The 25,680-nt window shown below is 36.5% G+C and overlaps 1 protein-coding gene across 2 annotated transcripts in view; it reads right to left on the minus strand.

Annotated features, from left to right (window-relative positions):
• The window catches only part of STAU2 (staufen double-stranded RNA binding protein 2), a gene marked incomplete at its 3' end in the record, with an annotated part of 276,482 nt that extends 252,070 nt beyond the window's left edge, over positions 1-24,412 (minus strand). Inside the window, exons 1-3 of one of the 2 annotated variants that reach the window (XM_079722642.1) lie at positions 24,284-24,412; positions 12,709-12,868; positions 3,892-4,027 (exon numbers count right to left, since the gene is read on the minus strand). In XM_079722642.1, coding sequence (XP_079578768.1) covers positions 3,892-4,027; positions 12,709-12,868; positions 24,284-24,397 — 410 coding nt within the window. In that variant the 5' untranslated portion in view covers positions 24,398-24,412. The remainder of the gene's footprint in view (positions 1-3,891; positions 4,028-12,708; positions 12,869-24,283) is intronic. The other variant, XM_079722643.1, reaches the window with a different exon arrangement.
• Between the last annotated feature and the right edge of the window lie 1,268 nt (positions 24,413-25,680).

Genomic DNA, 25,680 nt, shown 5'->3' on the forward strand with positions numbered 1-25,680 from the left:
CCAGGCTCTCATCACATTAAGCCTGAATTACAGCATGCTTGTAATACATCTTTCTCCCTTGAATTTTCAGCCTATACAAACTATTTTCCACATACTGTGAAAGCAATATTCCTAAAACAGATATACAATTATTTTATCCCTCAGCTTAAAATCCTTCGAAGGCTTCCAATCAGCTTCAGGATAAAATCTAAACCTCTTGGCATGCCACTTGAGGACATCCATATTATCGACCTGCCTGAACTTCAGCCTTTTCATTCCACTCAAACCAAATTGCCTGCAAGTCCATGAATGAACTAAACTTCTCAGGATTCCCTGCCATTGTTCCCAAAATCTAGATTGCTTTTTCTTACCTTCTTCACCTGGCTTATGCCTCATTAACCTTGAAGATTCAGTTCAGGTGTCAATTCCTTCTGGGAGGCTTCTTTAATTCCCCAAACTGAGTGCCATGCTTGTTCTCAAAGTTTCCATAGCATTCAATGGACACATCTATCACTGTGTTAGTTTCTTTTCATTTGTCTTCCTCTTCTAGCAGACTAGAGTCTATCAGATTGTCTTTCATCAAAGTATCTACTCTAGGGCTTCCCTGGTGGCGCGGTGGTTGGGAGTCCGCCTGCCGATGCAGGGGACGCGGGTTCGTGCCCTGGTCCGGGAAGATCCCACATGCCGTGGAGCGGCTAGGCCCGTGAGCCATGGCCGCTGGGCCTGCGCGTCCGGAGCCTGTGCTCCGCAACGGGAGAGGCCACAACAGTGAGAGGCCCGCGTACCGCAAAAAAAAAAAAAAAAAAAGTAAAATATCTTTCAAGTATAAAACAGACAAGCTGTTCCTATCTCAGGTGATCAAACCTATCTGTTGTACTCAAGTAGGCAAATAGTTTTATTTATATTAGGTAACCTCAGACTGATGAGAAAGACAGTGGTTATGTAACAGAAAAAAGAGAAATAAAGCAACTATAAGAGAAACAGTGCATCCCTCTTGCCTCCCGTGCAGGGTGGACACCAAGTTGAGAGCTGGTAAGCCTGCCAGTGGATGCTCCAGAGTTAGACGGAAGAGGATGAGAATGGAACAACATCCAAAGGAGCCGAGGAGAGCTAAGAGTTTAGGCCAAGACAGCAAGGGGAAGATGGTAAATACTCTCTGACAGCATTACCGGGGGGAAAAGATGGACTACAAGTCACCAACTGCAGGTTTCAGCAGGGCAGGCAAGAGAGGTATCAGCTACCTGGTGGACAAGAGACATTACTACAAAGACGCGAGGAGCCCGCACCCTCCCTTCCCACCAGGACAATACAGAAAATTCCCCCCAGACACACTGGGGAGGAAGGGGGGAGAGGCAGAAGTTTTTCTTAGAGAACTTGAACAATATTTAAACGAACCATTTACAATTTGAATAGGACTAGATCTTAAATGGCCATTTTTCCACTACCAAGCAAGACTCCAAAAAGTATTAGATTGTCTGTTGATTAGACAAGTAACTTCTCCTAATATCTGAATTGTAATAATTGGTCGGTAAATATACAAAATGATTTTAAAAGCATCAGCATCCCAACACTAAAAGAAATGATATATGACTGGATAGAGGTTATCAGCTAACACTACAACGGCAATCCTACTGCAAATGCATCAAATCAATACATCGTATACTTTAAACTTACACAATGTTATATGTCAATTATGCCTCAATTAAAAAGAAAATTTTTTTAAGCATCAGCAAATATCTGATCACACGTGAGAAAGAATTGCTTAGGCATAGAAGCAGTGGGAGAAATCACACCAAAAAATTTAATAGATTAGACCATATAACATTTAAAACTGTAGTACATTAAAAACAAACACAGGGCTTCCCTGGTGGCGCAGTGGTTGAGAGTCCACCTGCCGATGCAGGGGACACGGGTTCGTGCCCCGGTCCGGGAAGACCCCACATGCCGCGGAGCGGCTGGGCCCGTGAGCCATGGCCGTTGAGCCTGCTCATCTGGAGCCTGTGCTCCGCAACGGGAGAAGCCACAACAGTGAGAGGCCCATATACCGCAAAACAAAACAAAACAAAAAAACCCACAAAACTAAAAGCCGATTTTTTTAAAGCAGGAAAATCAAACAAATAGAATAGACTTAACGCTAATACCCTCAACACATAAACATCTGAAGACTGATCAAGCAATGCAATAAAACTTAGCAAATTAAAATAGACAAATCAAAATGGACAAGTAACTAATATATTTGAAAAACTGTTGAGCCTCATAAGTTATCAATAAAACCAAAAAAATTTAAACATACCACCACTTTTTAACTATCAAATAAGACAATGTGTTTTAAACTCAATGTTGTCAGAATAGTACAAAACACACTATGAGAAATTAGTATAAGCTTTAATGTAATCAAGTAATATCAATACATTACTCTTTTTAACCCAATATTCCCCTTATAGTAATATATCTTAAGGAAATAATCAGTGATGTGAACAAAAACTTGTATATAAGGAATTTTTACTGCGACATTATTTATATTTGTCAAAAAAAGGGGAGGAACAATCTAGACGATCAAAAACAGGTATTTTTTTTAATATACTTATCAAGTATTCATTGTTTATACCTGTTTAAATACTGGTAAAATATACCCTAGCCATATGAAGCATTATATAACCATCAAAAATATTTTTCAAAGGCTACTTAAAGATATGAAAAATGATATCTGTATTAAAGTGAAAAGAGGGCACAATACTGCATACTCAAAATGAACAAATGATGATATATTCATACAAAGAAACATTATTCAGCAATAAAAACTGGCAGAACCCAGGTACAAGCAACATGGATGAACCTCAAAAAATCAAAAAACAAAAACAAACAAAACAAGAAAACCATTATATGAAGTGAAAAAAGCCAGACACAAAAGAATAAATACTGTGTGAGTCTATTTATTGAAGTTCAAGGGCAGGCAAAACTAACCTATGGTGATAGAACAGCGGTTACTTCTGGGAGGAGGTGTATCAAGTGCAAATAAGTGTGAGGAAACTCTCAGGGTGATGCAAATGTTCTGGAGTTTGATGGGGTGGTGATCACACGAGGATATAAATACGTTAAAAAGTCATCCAATAAACTATAAATACATATATACATAAGTGAAATAATAAAAAAGTCATCAAGATGTACACTTACGATCTGTGCATTTTACTGTTCATATATTATACCTCCATAAAGCAATACAGAAATTGCATATAAAGGATAATTTCAATTTGGTTAAATATATTTATACGCAAATAATAAAAAGAATGTAAACTACAACCAAATATTAAAGGTGTTTAATTCTGGGATTGCAAATTATTTGTATTTTTAACTTTCTGCATTTCCATATTCTCAACAATGAGTTACATGACTTTTATAAATGATCAGGGAAAAAAAACCTGAACTTTTTAAAAGAATTCTGCCATGCTTGCAAAAAAAAATTCTGTTACTCTTATAACTATCACAAAATTATTCAGTGTGCAGAAATACTGAGTAAATCCTTCTAACAACTTTCCTAAAAGTTATAAACAGTCATATTTGCGATGTATGTGGAAAAATTAAGAAAAGCACTAATTAAGCTAAGCATCTGCTTGGTGACTAAATGAGCAAGATAACTGGAGAGCCCACACCACACTGTGGAATGATTTTAAAACATGGTCCTGCGTGCAGCAAACACAGGGCTCTTATGACTCAGCAACAACCAGCTCCTGAAAAAGCTAATTTTCTTTATTTATTACTTTAAGTATTCCTGATAAGCTTGATATACCTAAATTCCATGCAAAATGCCCCGAGTGAATTTTCTTTACAACAGAAATACCTTTTGAGTTTCAGAAACTTTTACAATATGCGTAAAATAATAAATAAGAACAAAACCAAAGAAGACATACAAACCTCTGATTGTACATGCCCCGAAAGTTGTAATTAGCTCTATAATTTGGGAAAGGCTTTGGATCTAACGGCCTGTAGATGGCAGGCTCTCCCCTTTTCATAGCAAGCCCATTCAGTTCCACAGTTGGTGTTATACTACCTGTTTAAAAGAAATATTAAAGGCACACAAGTGAAATATTTCCATAATAAATCATGCAGTCCATATTTATTTTACATATAATTACCATGGAAGAAGGTGGCAGTGGATGCCATTCTGCCTGATTTTCTAAGGGGGTGCATAAACAAGCAACATAAACAGGAAAATCGTTTCTAGTGAAATCTCTTTGGGGTTGTTGCAACATTTTCTGTACATTAATGACCAAAAATTCAACTTTATAGTCCCACTGTTTCAAAACAAGGAAAACAGAAGATTCACAGATGGCTTCGTTTGGATATTATAAAGCAACTACTGAATTTCAAAGTTACTGACTCCAGAAAGCTTACAACGACTTAATCATTAAAAGCATTATCATCTGTGACTATTTTAAGTTCTATTTTGGTTATCAAGCAACTAGAATTAGCAACATGTACACGGTCATCAGTAACTCTTGGACTTATCTAATGAAAATAAATTTTGAGTTTTTTCTATAACCAACAACAGGACAAAATAGTAAATACAAGTAATGCTTTCTGTGGATAATCTTAAAATATACATGCTGAAGCATTTATGGATGAAGTGATATGTCTGAGATTTGTTTCAAAATAATTCAGAGCACAGAGAGATGAGAAACAAGATGGGATGTGTGAGTAGCTGTTGTGCCTGATAACAAGTACAGGGATGTTCAAGAGCTTATCTTTTCTACTTTTGAAAAAGTTTGAAAAATCCCATAAAATATAACACACAATGTACAGTTATTATGTCAAGTTATTTTAAGTGCCAAAAAGGGTTATTTAGTAAATATACATATATATGTTCCAAATAACAAATCACAAAATTGAATCTAAAGCTTTTATAGAGAGTAAAATTTATTTCTAATGTAAATTCTGTATTATTTCATTTGAATTATGCCTTTTGCACCATAAAGACTCCCCTTCATCATGAACAAAAAATGGATCCACTTCCTGCAGCAGAGAAACTGGGGCACAAAGTACTAGCTGAGGGGTGGTGGAGCCTGACACAAATGCACAACTGGCTGCTAGGTCATAAGCAAGCCATCAAGAGTCATAAGCTGCTCGTTTTATGTCTCATCTCTAAAGAATTCACATGAAACCACGGAAGAGCATAATAAGAACAGGAACCAAACCAAGGTTAAGAAAAAGGAAAAAATAAAGGAGGCGGGAGGACAAAGGAGAAAGCAGAAAAGAAAAAGGTAAGGATAAGAAAAAGAGCAAAGAAAAGCTAACATGTTAAATAGTAAGTCAAATTAGTCCAAACCCCAAATTTAACACGTACACTCAGGGCAGAGGAAGAGCAAGTCAAGCACAAAGGGATTCTTTCTTTCTTTGTTTCTTATAGCATTTTACCGAGGGATAAGTAAAATGCACAAACCTTAAGCATACAGCTCCATGAGTTATCATACATGTAACACTCACACAACCACTATGCAGATCAAGATCTGCACACTTCCATCACCCAGAAATACCCAGTCAGTACCCACCTCCCCATGTTATCCATTCTGACTTCTGTCGTCATAGATTAGTTCTGCCTATGCTTCAAATCTAAATATGTATTAGTTTGTCTTGCTTCTTTCACTCAACATAATGCTTTGTTGAGGATCACTTTCAAACTTTACCACTGAAGAGCATTCCACTCAGTTGATCTAATCTGCCGTTGACGGGACATCTGGGTTGCTTTCAGTTTGAGGCTATTAAGTATCAAGCCACCTTGAACACTCTTCAGTAAGTCTCTCAGCAGACATATACACTCTTTTCACTTGGGTATACATACACCTAGCAGTGGAATTGCTAGGTCAGAGGGTAGGTTCATGTTTAACAATAAAGTTGAAACTGCCTAACAGTTCTCCAAAGAGAACTTTTAACACCAAAGAGCCATCCACACCTTTAGAAGTTTACATTTTTCTTATTCCATAAAGATTTCAGTTTAATAATTAACAGATTAAGCAGTTGTACAATTTATGTCATTACGAATTCTACTTTGCAACATTCATACAGGCACAAATAGTATAAAGTTCAAATGGGAAAACTAGAAAAGAAAAAAAAAAGCTCGAAAGACCTCATCCTTTAAGTATGGCAATAAACAGGAAAGTAATGTGTTTGAAAATGAACAGTGAGATGATTTTAATGCACTGGTAGGATAGACTATGTCTGCCATCCACACCAAAATTGCATTTTAAACTAGGTAAAAGTACTGTATTCACATTATTTAAATAAAGAAATAATCTCATACAAATTCCTCATCTGAAAGTAAGGCTTACAGTACGTTTTCTTCATAGAAATGCCAGAAACTGGTGTTGTGAAGGACAGTAGAAGAGAAGCAGAAAAGCACAAACCACACAGAAAAGGTTTCAACTCCTCTGAGTGAAGTACTCCATCTGTTTCCTACAGAATGAGACTGACATCTCCACACGTGCATACCTCTCGTTGCTTACATAGTAATGCTCTCACAGAAAACATTTAAAGAATAACTTCAAACTATGAGCTGTCTCTAGGAAATGCTAGTACCATTGTTTTCAACATGTGACGGTTAGACCCAGGTTGCATAAAGATAATCGTTGCATAGGAATCCTCATGTATTTTATGCCTATAGAGTTGACACTGTAAACACATAATCAGTTTTTAGTGGTTTTTAGATACATTAAAGGAAATTTCTATATTTACCAATGACAAGAAAAGACTAATTAATTAGATATACTAACGTACATAACAACAATTGTGGATTCCTATCATGTGACAGATTAAAAAAAAGATGCCACAACTAGTTTTCAAAGAGCCACGTACTACTAACACTTAAAGAAACAACTTTGTAGGAAGTTAGAAAAGTCCCTGGAACATAGTAGTCACTCAATAAATATCTGTTGAAAGAATGAATTGATTAATCAATAAATCAGGGCTCTTGGAGAAATGATTGGAGTCAGGGCAGGGAAAACACAAGATGACCTAGGAACATCTTATCGTGCCAGAAAGAAATGCCCAAAGAACGATGAGGAAATTATCTGAAGGACACAGGAGTCAACTTGAAGAGGTCATACCACTGGCCAAATCTGGGACAATTTGAGCATCAAAACACATAATGACGATTGAAGATCCTAAACCTGTAGGTAAAACAGAAATCCAAGAGTCTATAGTGATATAAATAAACAAACAAAAAATGACAGGGACAAGAAAGCTCTTGGGTAGAATGCCAACTAATAAATCGAAAAAGAATACGGAATTAAAAATCACCCTTTGGCAACCTTCAGAGTAGTCATGGATTCAGACAAGAATCATCAATCATCAGTCTTTCATGTAGGTGAAAGAAAGGTTGATAAGGAACAGAATGTTTATATAGTCTCAAAGTACCTCCTCAGAAAATAATTGTTCGGGACTTCTATGGTGGCACAGTGGTTAAGAATCTGCCTGCCAATGCAGGGGACAGGGGTTCAAGCCCTGGTCTGGGAAGATCCCACATGCCGCAGAGCAACTAAGCCCATTCGCCACAACTACTGAGCCTGCGCTCTAGAGCCCACGAGCCACAACTACTGAAGCCCATGCGCCTAGAGCCCGTGCTCCACAACAAGAGAAGCCACCGCAATGAGAAGCCCACGCACCGCAACGAAGAGTAGCCTCCACTCACCACAACTAGAGAAAGCCCGCGTGCAGCCACGAAGACCCAACGCAGCCAAAAATAAACAATAAATAAATAAATTTATTTAAAAATATATTTGTTAATTATACTATTTAATAATAAAACATACTTAAAATTAATTAACTTTACAATACAGAAGCCTGGCAGACGTACTCTTCACCAAGAAACAAAAGACATCACTAATGGGACAAATCAGTATTGTGTGTCTCCTGATATGAAACACTGAGATGAGCCCAGGTCACTTCTGTGATATTCATGCTAAAAATGCATAAATCATGAGGAAACACCAGACAAACTCCCGTGAGGGGTATTCTACAAATGATGTGTAGAAACGTCAAGGTCATAAAGAACAAGAAAGACTGAGGAACTGTTTCAGACTGAAGTGGAATGAAGAGAAGCAGTAAGCCCATGATCCTGATTAGATGCTGGTCTTACAAAGGACGTAACTGGGACCATCAGTGAAGTGTGACTGGAGTCTGTGGATTACACGGTGATACCAGATCGATGTTAACTTCCTGATAGGACAGTGTCTGTGTACTTAAGAAATAATGGGTAATGGGACACCATGTCCATAACTTATTCTCAAAAGGTTCAGAAATGTTAACCATTTCTGAGTGATGGGTAGCCGGGAGCTCTATGTCCTCTTTCTACAAAATTTATATGTATAAGAAATTATTTCTAAAAATAGTTAAAAAAAATAAGAGGAAGGAGAAAGCAAAGTAGTTCTATGATATCCTCCTCATTAACAGCAGATTACCCAGCTGTACTAAATTTAACTCCTCTCTGGGACATAACTACTATTTAAGGTCCATCTACTTCCTGTGAAGTCAGGACTGGATCTCCCCTCCTCTGCAGTGCAGACAGGAATGGACCGTCTTTTCAATAAAAGTGTTAAGTTAACCGAATGTCTATATATTAAAAGGAAGAAAAAAATCTTGACTCCTACCTCACCTCATACATAAACCTCAATTCCTGACAGACTGTAGATCTAAATTTAAAAGATAAAATAATAAAACTTCTAAAAATAATATGAGGTTATCGTCACAATTTTGTGGGAGATAAAGATGTCTTAAATAGAACAAAAAAAGTACCAGCATTCCAGCAATTCCACTTCTGGGCATTTATCCCGAAAAAACAAAAACACTAACTTGAAAAGATATACGCATCCCCATGTTCATGGAAGCAAGCTAAGTGTCCACTGATGGATGAATGGATAAAGAAGAGGTGATGATACACATATACAATAGACTATTACACAGCGATAAAAAGAATTTTGCTATTTGTGACAACATGGATGGCTCTTGAAGGCATTATGCTAAATGAAATAAGTCAGACAGAGAACGACAAATACCATATGACCTCACTTATATGTGGAATCTAAAAACAAGAAAACACAAAGAAACAGAACTCATAGATACAGAGAAGAGATTGGTGGCTGCCAGAGGTGTGAAGTGGGGGGAGGTGTAATAGGTGAAGGAGGTCAAAAGGTACAAACTTCCAGTTATAAAACAAATAAGTCCTGGGGATGTAATATACAGCATGGCGACTACAGGTAATCATACTGTAGTTTATATTTGAAAGTTGCGAAGAGAGCATATCCAAAGCATTCTCATCATGAGAAAGAAAATAGTTTAATAACTATGTATGGTGACAGATGTTAATGAGATATTGTGGTGATTTCATAATATATACAAATATCAAATCATTATGTTGTACACCTGAAACTAATATAATGGTATGTGTCAATTTGACTTCAATTTTTAAAAAGCACTAACCATAAGGGAAAAGACTAATAAATTAGACTTCATTAATATAAAAATTTATGTTCATCAAAATGCACCATGAGGAATATGGAGATATTTGCCATACACATATCTGACAAAGTATATTAATCCAGAATATGTAAGAACCCTATAAGTCAATAAAAAATTGAAAAAATTTAAAAACTGACAAGGCAGTTTCTTAACAGGAAAAATATATCAACAGCAGAGAAGATCCTAATGGCAACAGGCATATGAAAAGGTAATCACTTTAATTATTAGGGAAATGCATATTCAAACCACAATGAAATACTACCATATCCCCAGAAGAACAGGTAGAAATTTTAAGATACCCTATATTGACAAGGATGTGGAAAGCTCTCATATACTGCTAGTGGGAGGGAAATGTGTAAGTTTGACATTATGTATTAACACTGAAAACAAGCAAAACCTACGACCCAACAATTCCAATCCTAGCTACATAGCCAACAAAAATGTATACATACAAGAATGTTCATAGCAACCTTACTTCTAACAGCCCCAAACTAGAAGCAACCCAAATGTCCACCATTAGTATAATGAATAAGTAAACTGTGGTATATCCATGCAGTAGGATACTACATAGCAAAGAAATACTAGACTGTTAACACAGAACACAATGAATCTCACAAACATGACATTGAGAAAACCAAGCTATCACAAAAAAGTATGATGCATGATTCCAACAAGCAGGCACAACAAATCTAGGATGACAGAGAGAAGAAGAGTGGTTCCTTTGGAGATGTTTATCCACTAAAAGAGGGCATGAGGGAGGCTTCTGAGGCACCGGTAAAGCCTGCAAAGTGTTCACAGTGCAAAACGCCATCAAGGCTCAACAACCATAATTTGTGCACTCGCCAGAACATAATATTATATTTTATTTTAAAAATTTACCTCAACAATGAATAAAGGTGTAAAATGTCACACAAAAAAATAAAAATAAATAAAATTAAAATTTACCCCCCAAAATCTACTCATTCTGTCAGCTCACTGAGACATCCCATGGTGGAAACTCTTACCTCCACTGGTCTGAAAGGCCAGTGAGCCAGACTCTCTCCTGTCTCCTTCCTCTGACTCCTTTGCTAGTTCACCTCCGGCTACAACCCTTGGAAGTGGACCCGACCCAAAGCTCAGCACACAACTGCTCTTGCTTCACAGCATCTGCCCTGGGGGGCTGGTCCACAAGCATGGCTTCCACCAGTGGATCAGTAACACCTGTCCTTCGGTCCATTCCAACTGCCATGGCAATATTCCAGCAGAGGAGGGGGCAACAGCATTCCACGCACATGTGTTTCTTTTCTTTCTTCACCCATAAACTATGGCAGTGGTTTCCTAACTGATTTTGCTTTTGGTATTTTCCACCTTCCATTCACATGTCAAACTCAACTTCCTAAACTGCTCTTTTAAACACATCATCTACCTGCTCGTGAAAATTAATCCAAACTATGGATAAAATTTATCTCCTAAAGCTGCAGTCAAGTCCATCACAATCTACTTTCTAACTACATCTCTCGTCTTGTCTCTTACTAGCCACTTACCTGCTCTAATTAAAAACCAGCTACAAGGGGCTTCCCTGGTGGCGCAGTGGTTGAGAGTCCACCTGCCGATGCAGGGGACACGGGTTCGTGCCCCGGTCCGGGAAGATCCCACATGCCGCGGAGCGGCTATGCCCGTGAGCCATGGCCGCTGGGCCTGCGCATCCGGAGCCTGTGCTCCGCGACTGGAGAGGCCACAGCAGTGAAAGACCCGTGTACCGCAAAAAAAAAAACAACAAAAAAAAACCGTCTACAAAAAAAATTTTTTTGCAAAACCCATCACCCAGATTCCTATTCCAATGCCTTTCCTCATCGTATTCCCTCAGCCTGGAATATTCTTTTCTCTCCTCTATACGTGCCTACTCTCTATTCATGACCTGTATCTCACCTCAACTACTTCACTCCATGTTTATCATTACTTATAATACTGATGCCTATTATTACTCACTTGGTACTTAGTCTTTACCACTGAGTTACATGTTTTATGTAAATGACTAAAATCCTCACAGCAAAGGACAATGGTTTATAACCCTTAGATATATTAAAACAAAGGCTTAATAAATAGAGGTGGTGGTGTGGTGCTAATGGTCAACCAGTAATCTGAAGAGAGTTTTAAAAGTTAAAAAAATATATAGCCTCTTACCAGTTTCAAGCTGAATTGGGTTTTTTTCTGTATTATAATGATATTTTCACTTATTTACCCACACTTAATAAATACTGGAATCAGCTGAACAGATGCAAAAGGACTACTACCAGGAAAGTCATGGAGTTCTGGAAAAAGCAGTCCTTGCAAGAGGAGACTGTCTACCTAACACGTGCCACGTGGGAAAGAAGTGTCTGACCTGACTCTGACCATGAGCATGTGAACTATAATTAAACAGACTACAGAGTCGCTGCTGGCAGGCAAGTGTCTTTTTTCATTCTGTCACAAAAGTACTCCATCTAAAGCAGTATCGGTCAGAAGGTAACCACTTGCATTAATAGGTTAACAAATGAGTAAACGGACATAGGGCTGGCACTAAACTTATGGAACTTCATTAATTTGAGGCTACCAATTCATGCACTGTGTCTGATACAGGTTTGCGCTTCCCAATAGATAACTGGACATATAACGTTTTGGGTACTGCATGCAATTAGAACAACTTTTTTAAATTATTCTTAGGAGATTAAAATTAGAACACTCATTTACTTAGCAGTATATTACACACAGGCGGTTTTTTCGGATTTGTGGGTTTCTTAAACTCCATATGAATGTTCTACATGTAAATGGCAACCATTTCTACATGAACAAGTAAAATAATAAGATGCTTACAGCTAGTTTTATAATTTTCTATTAAACTAAAATAAAGAATAACTATTTTTAATTATTAAATTATATATTATATATTTAGAAAGATAAATTGATCATTTCTATCTTTGCTTTAGAAAAAAAAACTCAGTCCTATTTTCTGTTCTTTGTATCCAAATGTCTTTTTATCACACATAAAAAGTAAATAATGTACCTTTAGAGTATCCACTAAAGCAAATTTTTAAAATAATTACAATTACCGTCTTCATTCTCTCACCTTCAGTTATTATTCGGCTGTCTTTACCAGCTGTGCTGTCAATACCTGTTGACTATGCAATGGGCCTGTATGAAGGAAAATACAGAGAAAAGCACATGCAGAAGATGACAACAGGAGGAAACGAGTCAGGGCCATACCTGGGTTATTGTTAACGCTGCTTTTGGGCGGCTTCTGAACTGGTTTGGGAAGCGTAGATTCAGTCAAAGCCTTGTTAGCGACAGCTTGCTGGGCCTTCTTTATACTGCTCCCTTCGGATTCCCATGTCTGCTCCCCAAGACTCAGCTGCACTGAGAACATCTTGGAAAAACATACAGAGACAAAGAAAACATTGAAATTTTTCAGGAAATAAAGTGTGCTGTCTGAGAGAAAAACAGATACACCACAGAATCAAAATTTTAGAGCTAGAGTTGAGCTTACAGATCATTTGCAACAAAAAATCTTATTCTAACTAGTGAATGAATTTTAAGAGATTGTGCCAAATTCTGTTCTATCCAAAGGCTTAACGGCAGCTCTAAGTGTACATGTTGGGTAGAACATATCAAGAAGAAATGGCTTCCCTAAATGGAATCATACTGTTAATGTCAGTCAAACAGTCCTCAAAAAAGTAGAACAAGAACAAAGAGTAAGAGAAACTATACGAGAATCCAAAAGGTCCTGTCTCTGTAACTTTTACAAAATCTAATTCCTTAAACTTTATACTTAGCACAGTCTAGTCAGTGAGTCAGGAAATCCTATTAAATATTCTGTCACCAAGGAACTCTCAGTCCTCCACAACCAACCTTTAACCAGTGACCAAATTCAGTCAATTTTAACCTCATGAATATTTCTCAAATCTCCTTCCTCTCTCTGCCACTGACACTGCTGCACTAGATACAGTCTTTCATCATCTTAGCTTAGATATAATAATCTCCCAACTGACTGCTGCTAAACAGAACTATCTTTTGAAAACTCAAATCCAACTGCATCACTCCAAACAACACCAGGTTAAAAACTTTCGACTGTTCCCCTTGTAACGTGGCACAAGGAGCTACCTGTCCATCTTCATTTCACACCCACCCCTCCCCTTGCACATCCTAACATTCCATTTACACCGGATTTCCATATGCATCCAAAAACCTATTGTTCACCTTTAAAATTTAGGATCAAGTTACAGGATACACATACAATCTGCTGTTTTACTCCACAGACAGCTTACTACTTTGTAGGAATATAAGGTATGAACCTCAAAATACTTATTAATTATGAAGAAATAAATGTCTTTGCAGGAAAGAAATCAGGTAGAAAATACCTTTAACAACAGAGTGATTAAAGTTAGCATCATCAATAATCATTCAAAGGGACATCATGTGCCTCCTGATATGATCCAATGAGAAGTATGTAGCATTCTTGGCTAAAAATGTTTACCCTGAATCTAATCATAGGGAAACAATCAGGCAGATCTGGGTTATGGTATATTCTATAAGACAACTGACCTAAACTCTTCAAAACTGTCAATATTATGAAAGAAAAAACCAAACAAAAGAATGCATGGGGCTGTCCTAGATTAAAGGATGCTGAAGAGACATGATGGGGTGTAATAAAGTACAATGTATGATCCCTGACTGGATCCGTACTGGGAAGAAAGTATAAAGGGCATTTAGAGAACAACCAGGAAAATTTGGCTATAGACTATAATATACTAAACAAACTCAGTCAAGTTTAAGTTTCTTGAGTGATTATAGTACTACGGCTATGAAGAAGAATGTCTTTGGTCTTACAAGATAGATATACAAGTATTTAAGGATAAAATGTCATGATGGTTGAAATTTATTTTCAAATTGTTCAAGGAAGAAGTATGTATTTATACAGAAGGAGCAAGAAAAGAAGTAAATGTAGCAATGCAGTAAATAACTGAATGATTAGTAAATCTGAAAGATCCATTATACTGCTCTTTCAATTTTTCCTGTAGGCTTTCAGTTTTTTAAAATACAGAGTTGAAAATATTTATAATCATTTGAAATTCAAAATATGTACCTATCTATTAAAAGTGAATAATTTTTCTTTTATTCTGATTCAGTTTAAAAATTTTACCTAAAACATATCTTTAATTCATTTACCCGATCTTAAAATGATTTTTCAATGACTAGGTCTTTTGGCTTTCAAATTACAGTATATAACAAAGAACTCTGCCACAAAGAATACATTATCTCTCCCATTCTCCTCCAAATCAGTTCATGCTCCAGAATGTTCCATCCATTATTCTTCCATTAATTCAGGTTCAAAACCTCAATAGCTTCTTTGTTTGTCCTTGCTTTCCTAAGACTTATTTAACAACACCTCAAAACCGTTCCTTGCTATTTCTGTTGTCACCACCTTAGTCTAAAGCCCCTATAAACTCAGATTTCCTGCCTCCTAATCTTCCAGATGTCATCACTTTCCCAGTCTCACTGGCCAGACACCTTTGAATGGTCTTCCTTGTCTGCTCCATTTCTCTCTGTATTCTCCCCTGCATCCAGTTGATTCAACTTCAAAAATATTTTTCAGATCTGGCCTTTCTTTGTAATGTTTGCCAATGTCTTAGTGAAGAGTATCAATGTATCCCTCTCCTAAATTACTGTAAGACCATCCTAATACCACTCCTTTAACATAAGACTTTCTCATTCAAACTATTCTTCTTGGGAACTCCCTAGTGGTCCAGTGGTTAGTACTCCGCACTTTCACCGCCGAGGCCTGGGTCTGATCCCTGGTTGGGGAACTAAGACCCCACAAACCATGCCATCACCAACATGAACATTCTATAAAATGCAAATGTATCCAAGTCAATCCTCTGCTTTTCTGAAACCTCTTAAGAATCCCACTATATTGTACACCTAAAACTAATACAACATTTTATGTCAATTATATCTTAATAAAACTGGAGAGAAAAAAAGAGTCCCACTACAATAAAAATTTTATAATTTTGAGTAGGACTCCTGGGACATACTGTTTATGAGCTGAAGTCACAATCCACCATTTACTATGTGTAACATTAGGGAAGTTAATTCTTTCCCTCTGTTTTCTTACTTCTTTAGTGAAAGTGGGGTAATAAGAACACAGAGAATGGTTGTGAAAATTAAAACAAAATTGTGTAAATGCCCCCATTTGAAATGTAGAGATTGTCAAACTGGATAAAAAAACAAAATCCAACTGTATGCTACCTTCAACTATAAAGACACATGGTTTAAAAGCAATGGGATAGAAAAAACTTTATCATGATAACATAAAGCAATGAAAGGTCAGAATGGTTATATAAATATCAGACAAAGTAGATTCCAGAGCAAAGACTACTACCAGTGATAACAAAGGTCATTTCGTAACGATAAAGGGGCCAGTTAATCAAGAAGAGGATTAACAATCCTAAACATTTGGGCGACTAATAACAGAGTGTCAAAATACATGAAGCAAAAACTAACAGAACTGCAAAGAGAAATAAAGAATCCACAATTAAAGTCAGAGATTCAATACCTCTCTCCCAATAATTGATATAACAATGACCAAGCAGACAATCAGGAGGAATATAGTAGACCTGAACAACACTATCAACCAACATAACCTGACTGCAATGTTTTTAAAACACTCTACCCAAGAAGAACAAATATACATTTGTTCTCAATTTCTCACAAAAAATTTACCAAGACAGACAATATTCTGGACCATAAAACAAGTCACAACAAATTCTAAGGAGTCAAGTGATGAACAGTATGCTCTCTGACCACAATGGAATTAAATTAGAAAATAATAACAGGGCTTCCCTGGTGGCGCAGTGGTTGAGAGTCCACCTGCCGATGCAGGGGACGCGGGTTCGTGCCCCGGTCTGGGAGGATCCCACATGCCGCGGAGCGGCTGGGCCCGTGAGCCGTGGCCGCTGAGCCTGTGCTCCGGAGCCTGTGCTCCGCAAGGGGAGAGGCCACAACAGTGAGAGGCCCGCCTACCGCAAAAAAAAAAAAAAAAAAAAAAAAAAGAAAATAATAACAGAAAGATCTCTGGAAAATCTCCAAATATTTGGGAACTACATAACACATTTCTAAATAACCTATGGGTAGGGGCTTCCCTGGTGGCGCAGTGGTTGAGAGTCCGCCTGCCAATGCAGGGAATACGGGTTCGTGCCCCGGTCCGGGAAGATCCCACATGCCGCGGAGCGGCTGGGCCCGTGAGCCATGGCCGCTGAGCCTGCGCGTCCGGAGCCTGTGCTCCGCAACGGGAGAGGCCACAACAGTGAGAGGCCCGCGTACCAAAAAAAAAATAAATAAATAACCTATGGGTAAAAGAAGAAACCAAGGGGAAAATACAAAGTATTTTAACCAGAATGAAAATGAAAACTCTGCATTTCAAAAGATGGCACTGCTAAAACAGTACTAAAGGGAAATTTCTAGCACTAAATGCCTATACTAGAGAAGAAGTAAGGTCTCAAGTAAGTTAACTTCAGCTTTAATCTGAAGAAACCAGAAAAAGAGTAACTCGAACCTGAAGTAAATAGGAAAAAACGTAATAAACGTAAAAGCGAACATAAGAAAATAAATACAGAAAAATAATAGAGAAAAAAAAATCAATAAAACCAGAAGCTGGTACTTTGCAAAGATCAATAAAATTTGTAAACCTCTGTGCAGACTAATCATGAAAAAAAGATAAGACACAAATTACCAGTATCAGGAATGAGAGAGGTGACATCACTACAGATTCTTAAAATATTAAAAAGAAACAAGGGAATATTTTTTTAACAACTTTATGCCAATAAACTCAACAACATAAGTTCTTAAAAGCCACAGTTACTAAAGCTCATTCAAGAAGAAACAGGTAACCTGAACACCATTATACATGTTAAGGAAATTCAATCTGTAATTTAAAATCTTTCCACAAAGAAAACTCCAGGCCCAGATGGTTTTGATGATAAATTCTACCAAACATTTAAGGAAGAAATAATGCCAATTTACAAAAACTCTTCCCAAAACTTGAATCAGAAGGAACACCTCTCAACTTATTCTATGAAGCTAGCATTACCTTGATACCGAAACCAGAATAAGATACTACCAGGGAAAACAAAACTACACACCAATACCTCTCATAAAGATAAACATAAAAATCCTTAACAAAATAATAACAAATGGAATCTATCAATATAGAAGTGAGATAATACTTTACAACCAAGCATTTTATCCCAGGAAGGCAAGGGTTGATTCTACATTTCAGAGTCAGTCAATGTAACTCACAATACTAAGAGATTAAAAATGGAAAAATCATATGACCATCTCAATCAATGTAGAAGAACCATATGACAAAAACCAACATCTGTTCATGTTAAAACTCTCAGCAAGGGCTTCCCTGGTGGCGCAGTGATTGAGAGTCCGCCTGCCGATGCAGGGGACACGGGTTCGTGCCCCGGTCCGGGAAGATCCCACATGCCGCGGAGCGGCTGGGCCCGTGAGCCATGGCCGCTGAGCCTGCGCATCCGGAGCCTGTGCTCCACAATGGGAGAGCCACAACAGTGAGAGGCCCGCATACCGCAAAAAAAAATTAAAAAAAAAAAAAATTAAAAAAAAAAAACTCTCAGCAAAAAAATAATAATAATAATAAAATAAAATAAAGAAGAATTTCCTCAATCTGATTAAAGGCATCTACAGAAAAAGCTACATCTAACATCAAAATTAATGAAGAAAAACTGAATGACTGCCCATAAAGTCAAGTTAGAGATATCTGCCTCTCACTACTTTTATTCAACATTGCACTGTAAGTTCTAGCCAATGCAATTAGGCAAGAGAAATAAATAAAAGACATTCAGATTGGAAAGTAAGATTTAAAATTGTCTTTATTTACAAATAGCTTGTGGGACACCGACCAGAATCTTAAAAAAAAAAAAAAAAAAGAAAAAGGCTACTAGAACTAATAAGTGAGTTTAGCAAGACTGCAAGATGCTAGATCAATATAGAAAAATCAGTGTATTTTTGAAGCACACTCACAGATATAGAAAACGAACTAGTGGTTACCAGTAGGGAGGAGGAGAGGGGTAATGTAAGGATGGAGGAGTGGAAGGTACAAACTACTGGGCATAAGATAGGCTCAAGGATGTATTGTACAACATGGGGAATATAGCCACTATTTTGTAATAACTGTAAATGGAAAGTAACCTTTAAAACTGTATCAAAAATTTTTACAAAAAAACTTTTAATGTAATATAAAAGTAACCTGATATATTTCTCTCTCTTCTAAATTCTTAGGCACTATGCAGATTCCCTATATTAGAGAGGCAGTTATTTTTAGCACTATTTCACGGTATCAAATAAAGTTAACCTACAATGGAAAAAGTAGGAATTTCCTGATTTCTGTATTCGCACTTTTATTCTACATGCTCATATGTGTGTATTTATACACAAATGTTATACATATATTTCAATGCTTTAATATGTATAAAATAAAATATATAAAACAGAAAAATATCAGTGTATTTTTATACACTAGCAATGCTTAATAAGAATTATAAATTGAAATTTGAAAAACAATACCACTTAAAATAGCATCAAAAATATGAAATAGAGATAAACCTAAAGATGAGAAATACCTGTCCACTGAAAACTACAAAATATTGTTGACAGAAATTAAAGAATATCTAAATAAATAAGAGATACTCTGTTCATAGGTTGGCAGACTCAGTTTTTCTAACATGTTAATTTCCCCCAAATTGAGCTATAAATTAATTGCAATTCTATTCAAAATCCCACCAAGGTGTTTTATAGAATGGACAAGCTGACTTTAAAATTCATATGAAAATGCAAAGGATGTTGAATAGCCAAAACAACTCTGAAAATGAAGAACAAAATTAGAGGGCTGGTACTACCAGATTATAAAGCTACAGTAATCAAAACAGCATAGTATTTGCATAAAAGATAGGAAAATAGACCAACAGAACAGAACAGAGTTCAGAAATAAACAAACATATATATGGACAGCTGATTTTTGACAAAGGTACCAAGGCAATGCAGTAAGGAAAGGAAAATCTCTTCAACAACTGGACATCCATATGCAAATATATATATATATATATATATATATATATATCTTTTTCCATAACTCATCATATACAAAAATTAACTCAAACTGGCAATTAGACCTAGATATAAGACCCAAATGTAAAAACTTAAACTATATAACATCCAGAAGAAAGCACAGAAGAAAATCTTATGACCTTTGATGGGGCAAAGATTTCTTAGATATAATACCAATAGCAAAATCTATAAGAGAACAAATGGATAAACTGCAGTTCATCAAAATTAACAATTACTGTTCTTCAAAAGACAGTGTCAAAAAAAGATAAGCCACAAAGAAGCAGAAATAATTGCAAAGCACATATCTAATAAAGTACTTGAATCCAGAGTATACAAAGAGAGGCATCGCAGAAAACAGCAGAGTAGAAAGCTCCAATAAGGAACAGTGTCTTTCTGTCATATTATAAATACTCAATAGACAGTTTACCAAGGATTTTTTAATCCTATATACAACTAACATGCAATGAGACAATTATCTGGGTACCTTCATCATCAACATAATTGCTGAAAATTTACAAATCATCATTCCATTATACTACACTAGAATAGGTATCATAGTTCTCAAATTACAGATGAGAAAGCTGAGATTCTAAATTAGTTGCTCAAGGCCACACAAGCTGGATAATGCAGGGCAAAGATCATGCTTGGGAAATCTAGCAAGAATTTAAAAAAAACAAAACAAAAAAAAACACTTCGCTTCAAGGCCACTGGGTAATACTGCCTCCCTCAGTGATATCTATTCCAAAGTAAACCTTCTCAAAGTGTCAGTACGAGAGCAGCTTTCCTAACACTTAGCCGTGCACATACACAACTCATCAAAGTAGAGAAATAAAGTAAAAAAAGAAAATACCACTTTATGTTACTCATGGCTCTCTTCCTTATACTCTATATTATAATAGCCTTCTGAGATTTGAGAAAATCAAAACAATTCATAGGAGAAATAAAGAACTGGATTTAGGTACTTAAGAGATACAGCAATGTCATAGTAACTCACTTTAATATAAGGTGTAACAAATTACTTCAGAGTTCCATTAAAAAGTGAGTATAAAAACAAAAGGGGACAAGGCAAACATTAAAATATTTTTTATTTAGGGCTTCCCTGGTGGCGCAGTGGATAAGAATCTGCCTGCCAATGCAGGGGACACAGGTTCGATCCCTGGTCCGGGAAGATCCCACATGCCGCTGAGCAACTAAACCCATGCACCACAAATACTGAGCCTACGCTCTAGAGCCCGCGAGCCACAACTACTGAAGCTCACGTGCCACAACTACTGAAGCCCGCATGCCTAGACCTGGTGCTCCGCAACAAGAGAAGCCACAGCAATGAGAAGCCTGAGCACCACAACGAAGAGTAGCCCTCGCTCACCGCAACTAGAGAAAGCCCGCGTGCAGCAATGAAGACCCTATGCAGCCAAAAATTAAAAAATAAATAATGTTTTAAATACATATATTTTTTATTTAATAGTCACACATTAAAAGTTCTACAAGTTGTTCACATTCTGTAAGACTCAGTGGAGGAAAGAGGAAAGCATGTAGATAGATCACTACCTCCCATGAAGTATGTATAAGAACACAATTCTATACCACCCTGAAGACATTAATCTCTATCCTGTGTTTCTCAACTCCGGATGCATACCTGGGTCATTTGAGAGCTTTAAAAAAATCCTGATGTCTAGGCCTCATCCAAGACCAATTAAATTAGAATTTCTCAGAGTGAGACTCAGGCATAAGTATTTTTTAAAGCTCCCTTGGTGATTCCAATGAATAGCCAAGCTGAAAACCACTACTGTAAGTGTGTGTGTGTGTGTGTGTGTGTGTGTGTGTGTATAAAATATATATGCACATATATGGAAATTGCCATATAACTGGTTAATGTCCCAAGAAAATTAATGAGTTGGGCCTAGGTTTAAATTTTTCATGCCAGAGATAATCATTTATTTCATTAAAATACAGTTTGTATCTCACTTAAAACCACTGGTAGGCATGCATAAATGCAAAGGACTTTGCTTTCCACAAAAAGGATCCAGCTTTCTCTCCCCTCCCCTCCCTTAACTTTCTTCTGTGTCATTAAATTCCCCTTCTAATGGACCAGGTTTGTTGTGGTCCACATTATTTTTTCTAGACAGTCCCAGATTCCCTTGGGTTTTAAGGAGATCTAGAGATCCCTTTGCCAACCTACACCTACTGCTCTGGGTGTTTTGGTCATAGACCACACCATTTAGCCTGTTGCTCATTTTTAAAGAGTGAGTACTAGAGTAATTAGTATATTCTTGAATGAAAGATAGTATTTATGAGTCTAAGTAATATTAATAATTATTGTTAATATTGTTAATAATACCTTGAATAGGTAAGAAGGGTTGGGATTTAGTACAGAAATAGAGGGGTTGGCCTCTCTACAAGTCGTTCATCGGTAACTCAGAAGGGAAGGCAGAGTTGGGATTTGGGTTGGGATTTTGCTAAGCATGTACTAACCAAGGGGGGAAGAGAGCTGAGGGTACATACAAAGCATAAGGAATTTAAGCTAGATAAAGAAACATGTGAGGACTGCGGGAAGTAAGAAATAGTAAAAAGGTGGTGGAATCAATGGATTTGTGGTGTGAAAGGACTATTGAAGTCAGACTACTAGAGGGAATGAAGTAGGTGTCAGAGACGAATGAATGCTTGAGATTATAATTATGGAGGGTCTTGCAGTTATTGGTAATGAAAAAATCAAGAATGTGATCACAGGAATGAGTGGCTGAAGGAGAATGGAAGACAACATAACTGGAGACATGCAAGAAACTGAAATGTCAGCATGTTGGAACAACCATCATTTAGACAATGATATCATCAAAAATTAAAACAGGATGAGTATTGTAGAGAGTGAAAGTGAGCCGTGAGAAATGTGATGGAATCATCCAGAGGTCAGCAAACGACTACTGTGATGTTACATTGGGGGTAAGTCTATTAACATGAAATTCAAACCTGGGGGTCAAGGAAGAACACCTGGAATTGGCCATGAGAAGCAAAGAGGACACATACTAGAGGAACCATGAACTGTAGAAGAATAAAATATTTCTTACCCTAAATAAGCTCAGTCTCATACAATAATAATGACCAACAAATACCATGGTACCACAGCACAGTAACGACTACAACTAAGAAAGTCGGAACCTGCTGGAGACCCAGAGGAAGGAGCAGAGAAGTTTCACAAAGGTTTGAAAGATGTGAGATGTGTGTTCAAACCTGACAGATGTGAAAAAACATGAGACATTATAAGAAATGAAAATAGTTCAACATGATTAAGGGCAGAAAGAATGAGTTTGAAATAGATATGATTAACGGGAATGGGAGAGGATCAGGATATAAGACTAGACAGGTAGACCAAGGCCACTACCTTTTTCTCTGAACAAAAAATATTATGAACAAATTAAAGTGCTGCCCAGAAATCCTTCATAAAAGCCTCTAATATGGAATAAAATTGATGGATTTCAGTTTCATCTTATTTTCCTTACTTTGAAGGAGATGCTAGAAAACAAATAATCCTGTGCTTTATGAAGATTAACCAACTTTTAGAGAATCAACTGCTTCCACACTGTATACAAAAATTTATAATCATTATCATAATCTCCAATATCCAAGATTAAAAACGTGTCAAGGAAATTTGTGCACAACTGAGTTTTTAAAAACAGATTAATAGGACTTCCTGGTGGCGCAGTGGTTAAGAATCCACCTGCCAATGCAGGGGACACAGGTTTGAGCCCTGGTCTGGGAAGATTCCACATGACTCGGAGCAACTAAGCCCGTGCGCCACAACTACTGAGTCTGCGCTCTAGAGACTGTGAGCCATAACTACTGAAGCCCGCGCACCTAGAGCTCGTGTTCCGCAACAAGAGGAGCCACTACAATGAGAAGCTCGCCCACGGCATGGAAGAGTAGCCCCTGCTCACTGCAACTAGAAAAAGTCCGTGCGCAGCAACAAAGACCCAGCCCAGCCAAAAATAAATAAATGAATAAATAAATAAATTAAAAAAAACAAAAACAGATTAATAGAGCTCAAACATAAATGCATCAGTCATAGATTTCTTTGCAACATGTATATGTAAAAACATATATGAGGCTATATAAAAATATAAATCAATTTTCCATTAAAAGAATATTATAACTGAATACATAGATAACAACAAAACTGGTATATACAAATTTTATAAATGGTGAATCTTAGAATTAAAAATCATATTGGAAAAGACATCTCACTAAGTAATGTTGTTGTATTTTACTCTGTATCCATTTTTCTGTTAGCAGTTACTATGTAATGGAAAAAGCACAGTACTTGGGAGCCACAGAATACATGTTCAAGCACTGGCACTGGCACTCATGAACTATAAAGCAAGTTACTTAACTTTTCCGTGCCTGAGTTTCTTAAAAGGAAATCAAAAATCCATATCTCATGTGGTTTCATTAAGGTTTTTATGAAGTAGTCTCTGAAAGAGCTCTGTAAACCATAATGAGCTATAAAATTGTTTAGTTACAGACTGCAAAATATTTTTAATAGAGAACTAAGAGCCTTTACGCCATCCACTACCCCCTCCCCCCCAAAAAGCACAATTAAAACCTGAGATCATAAATCTGATAGACTATGATAAGCATGTCTCACCACCTCTCTTCAAAACCTTACCTTCGAATGAGCAGGCCCTCTTTCTTTCAGAAGTTTATACTGGGGTTGGACTCTATTGAAACGGGCTAACTCATTTACCAGACACATTGGAGTTTTCTCTTTGGGGTTTGCCATTTTATCTTGGAGAGAAGCTGTAAATAAAAAGGCTGTAAAGTTTTTGTGAAGAATGACTTTACAAAATGGAAGAAAAACTAGTTTTGAATTTTTTAGATTGAAATCAGATTGTATATTTGGATTAAATTATTTTCATGAATTTTATACAAAAATTTCAAATCACCTAAAGTCTTCCATTACATGCAACAGAAATATGTATTACATTTTAAACAATAAATTAAGGTAACTTTTTTTCCTAAGTACCTAAATTGCTCTCTATACATATATATGATAACAGCATGCTTAAAGATTTAAAACAATATAAGATTATAATAATTTTTAATTGATCCTGTAACCTTCCTTTCCTCTCAAGAAATTTTAGCATAAACACATAATTCGTATTCTTACTGCTATAAAACTAAATTTTAACTGCTTTTTCATCATTTGATCTTTCTTTTTTTCCTTCTCATTCTGAAGGAACATATTAATTGAAAAAGCTCTAGACTTGGGAATCAAGTCCTAAGTTTAATTACTAGCTCTCCCAACTACTGTGTTTTAGTAACTTTTCTTTTTCTTTTTTTAATGAAACTTTGAAAAGAAGTAGAAAGAATAATTTAACAAATGACCATGCCCTTATCACCCAGAACTGAAATTAACACTTTCTATGTTTGCTTTGTCTTACTTTAAAAAAGAAAAAACAGTATTACATTCCAGTTAAGTTCCCTTTATCTTTTCCAGAAACTACCACTATGTGAATTTAAAATATATCCCTCCAGGATATTCTAAAATACATTTATATGAATGCATGCATATCCATGAAAAAATACCCAGTATTGATATATGTAGCTTTAGAGTTCACATAAATAGTAATATAATAAACATATCATTTTCACAATTTTCTTCACTCTTCATTATGTTTCGGAGAGTTAACTTACATAGATCCAGTGCATTACTTTTAACTGCTGTATAATTTCCATCACAATATTTTATCATAAATTTTTTAATCTTCTCCCTACTGATAGCAGACATTTAGGTTGTTTCCAATTCTTCACTCTTACACATTAAAACACGCTAGCAAACATCACCCAGAAGGAATGTACCAAATTACCTTCCCCTGGCAGCATGAGAATTACTATTTCCCCTCAACCTTGAAAACATGCAGTATAGTCAGGTATTTTAATCTCTGACAATCTGATGTTTGACAAAACTTTGTTTTTGATCATTTGAGTTTCCTCTTCTGGGAACTGCTTCTGTCCTTTTTTCTATTGATTATTTTATGCATAATATCAATCTTTTATGGTCTG

This window comes from Hyperoodon ampullatus (genome assembly GCF_949752795.1).
Source record: "Hyperoodon ampullatus genome assembly, chromosome: 17".
NCBI lineage: Eukaryota > Metazoa > Chordata > Mammalia > Artiodactyla > Ziphiidae > Hyperoodon > Hyperoodon ampullatus.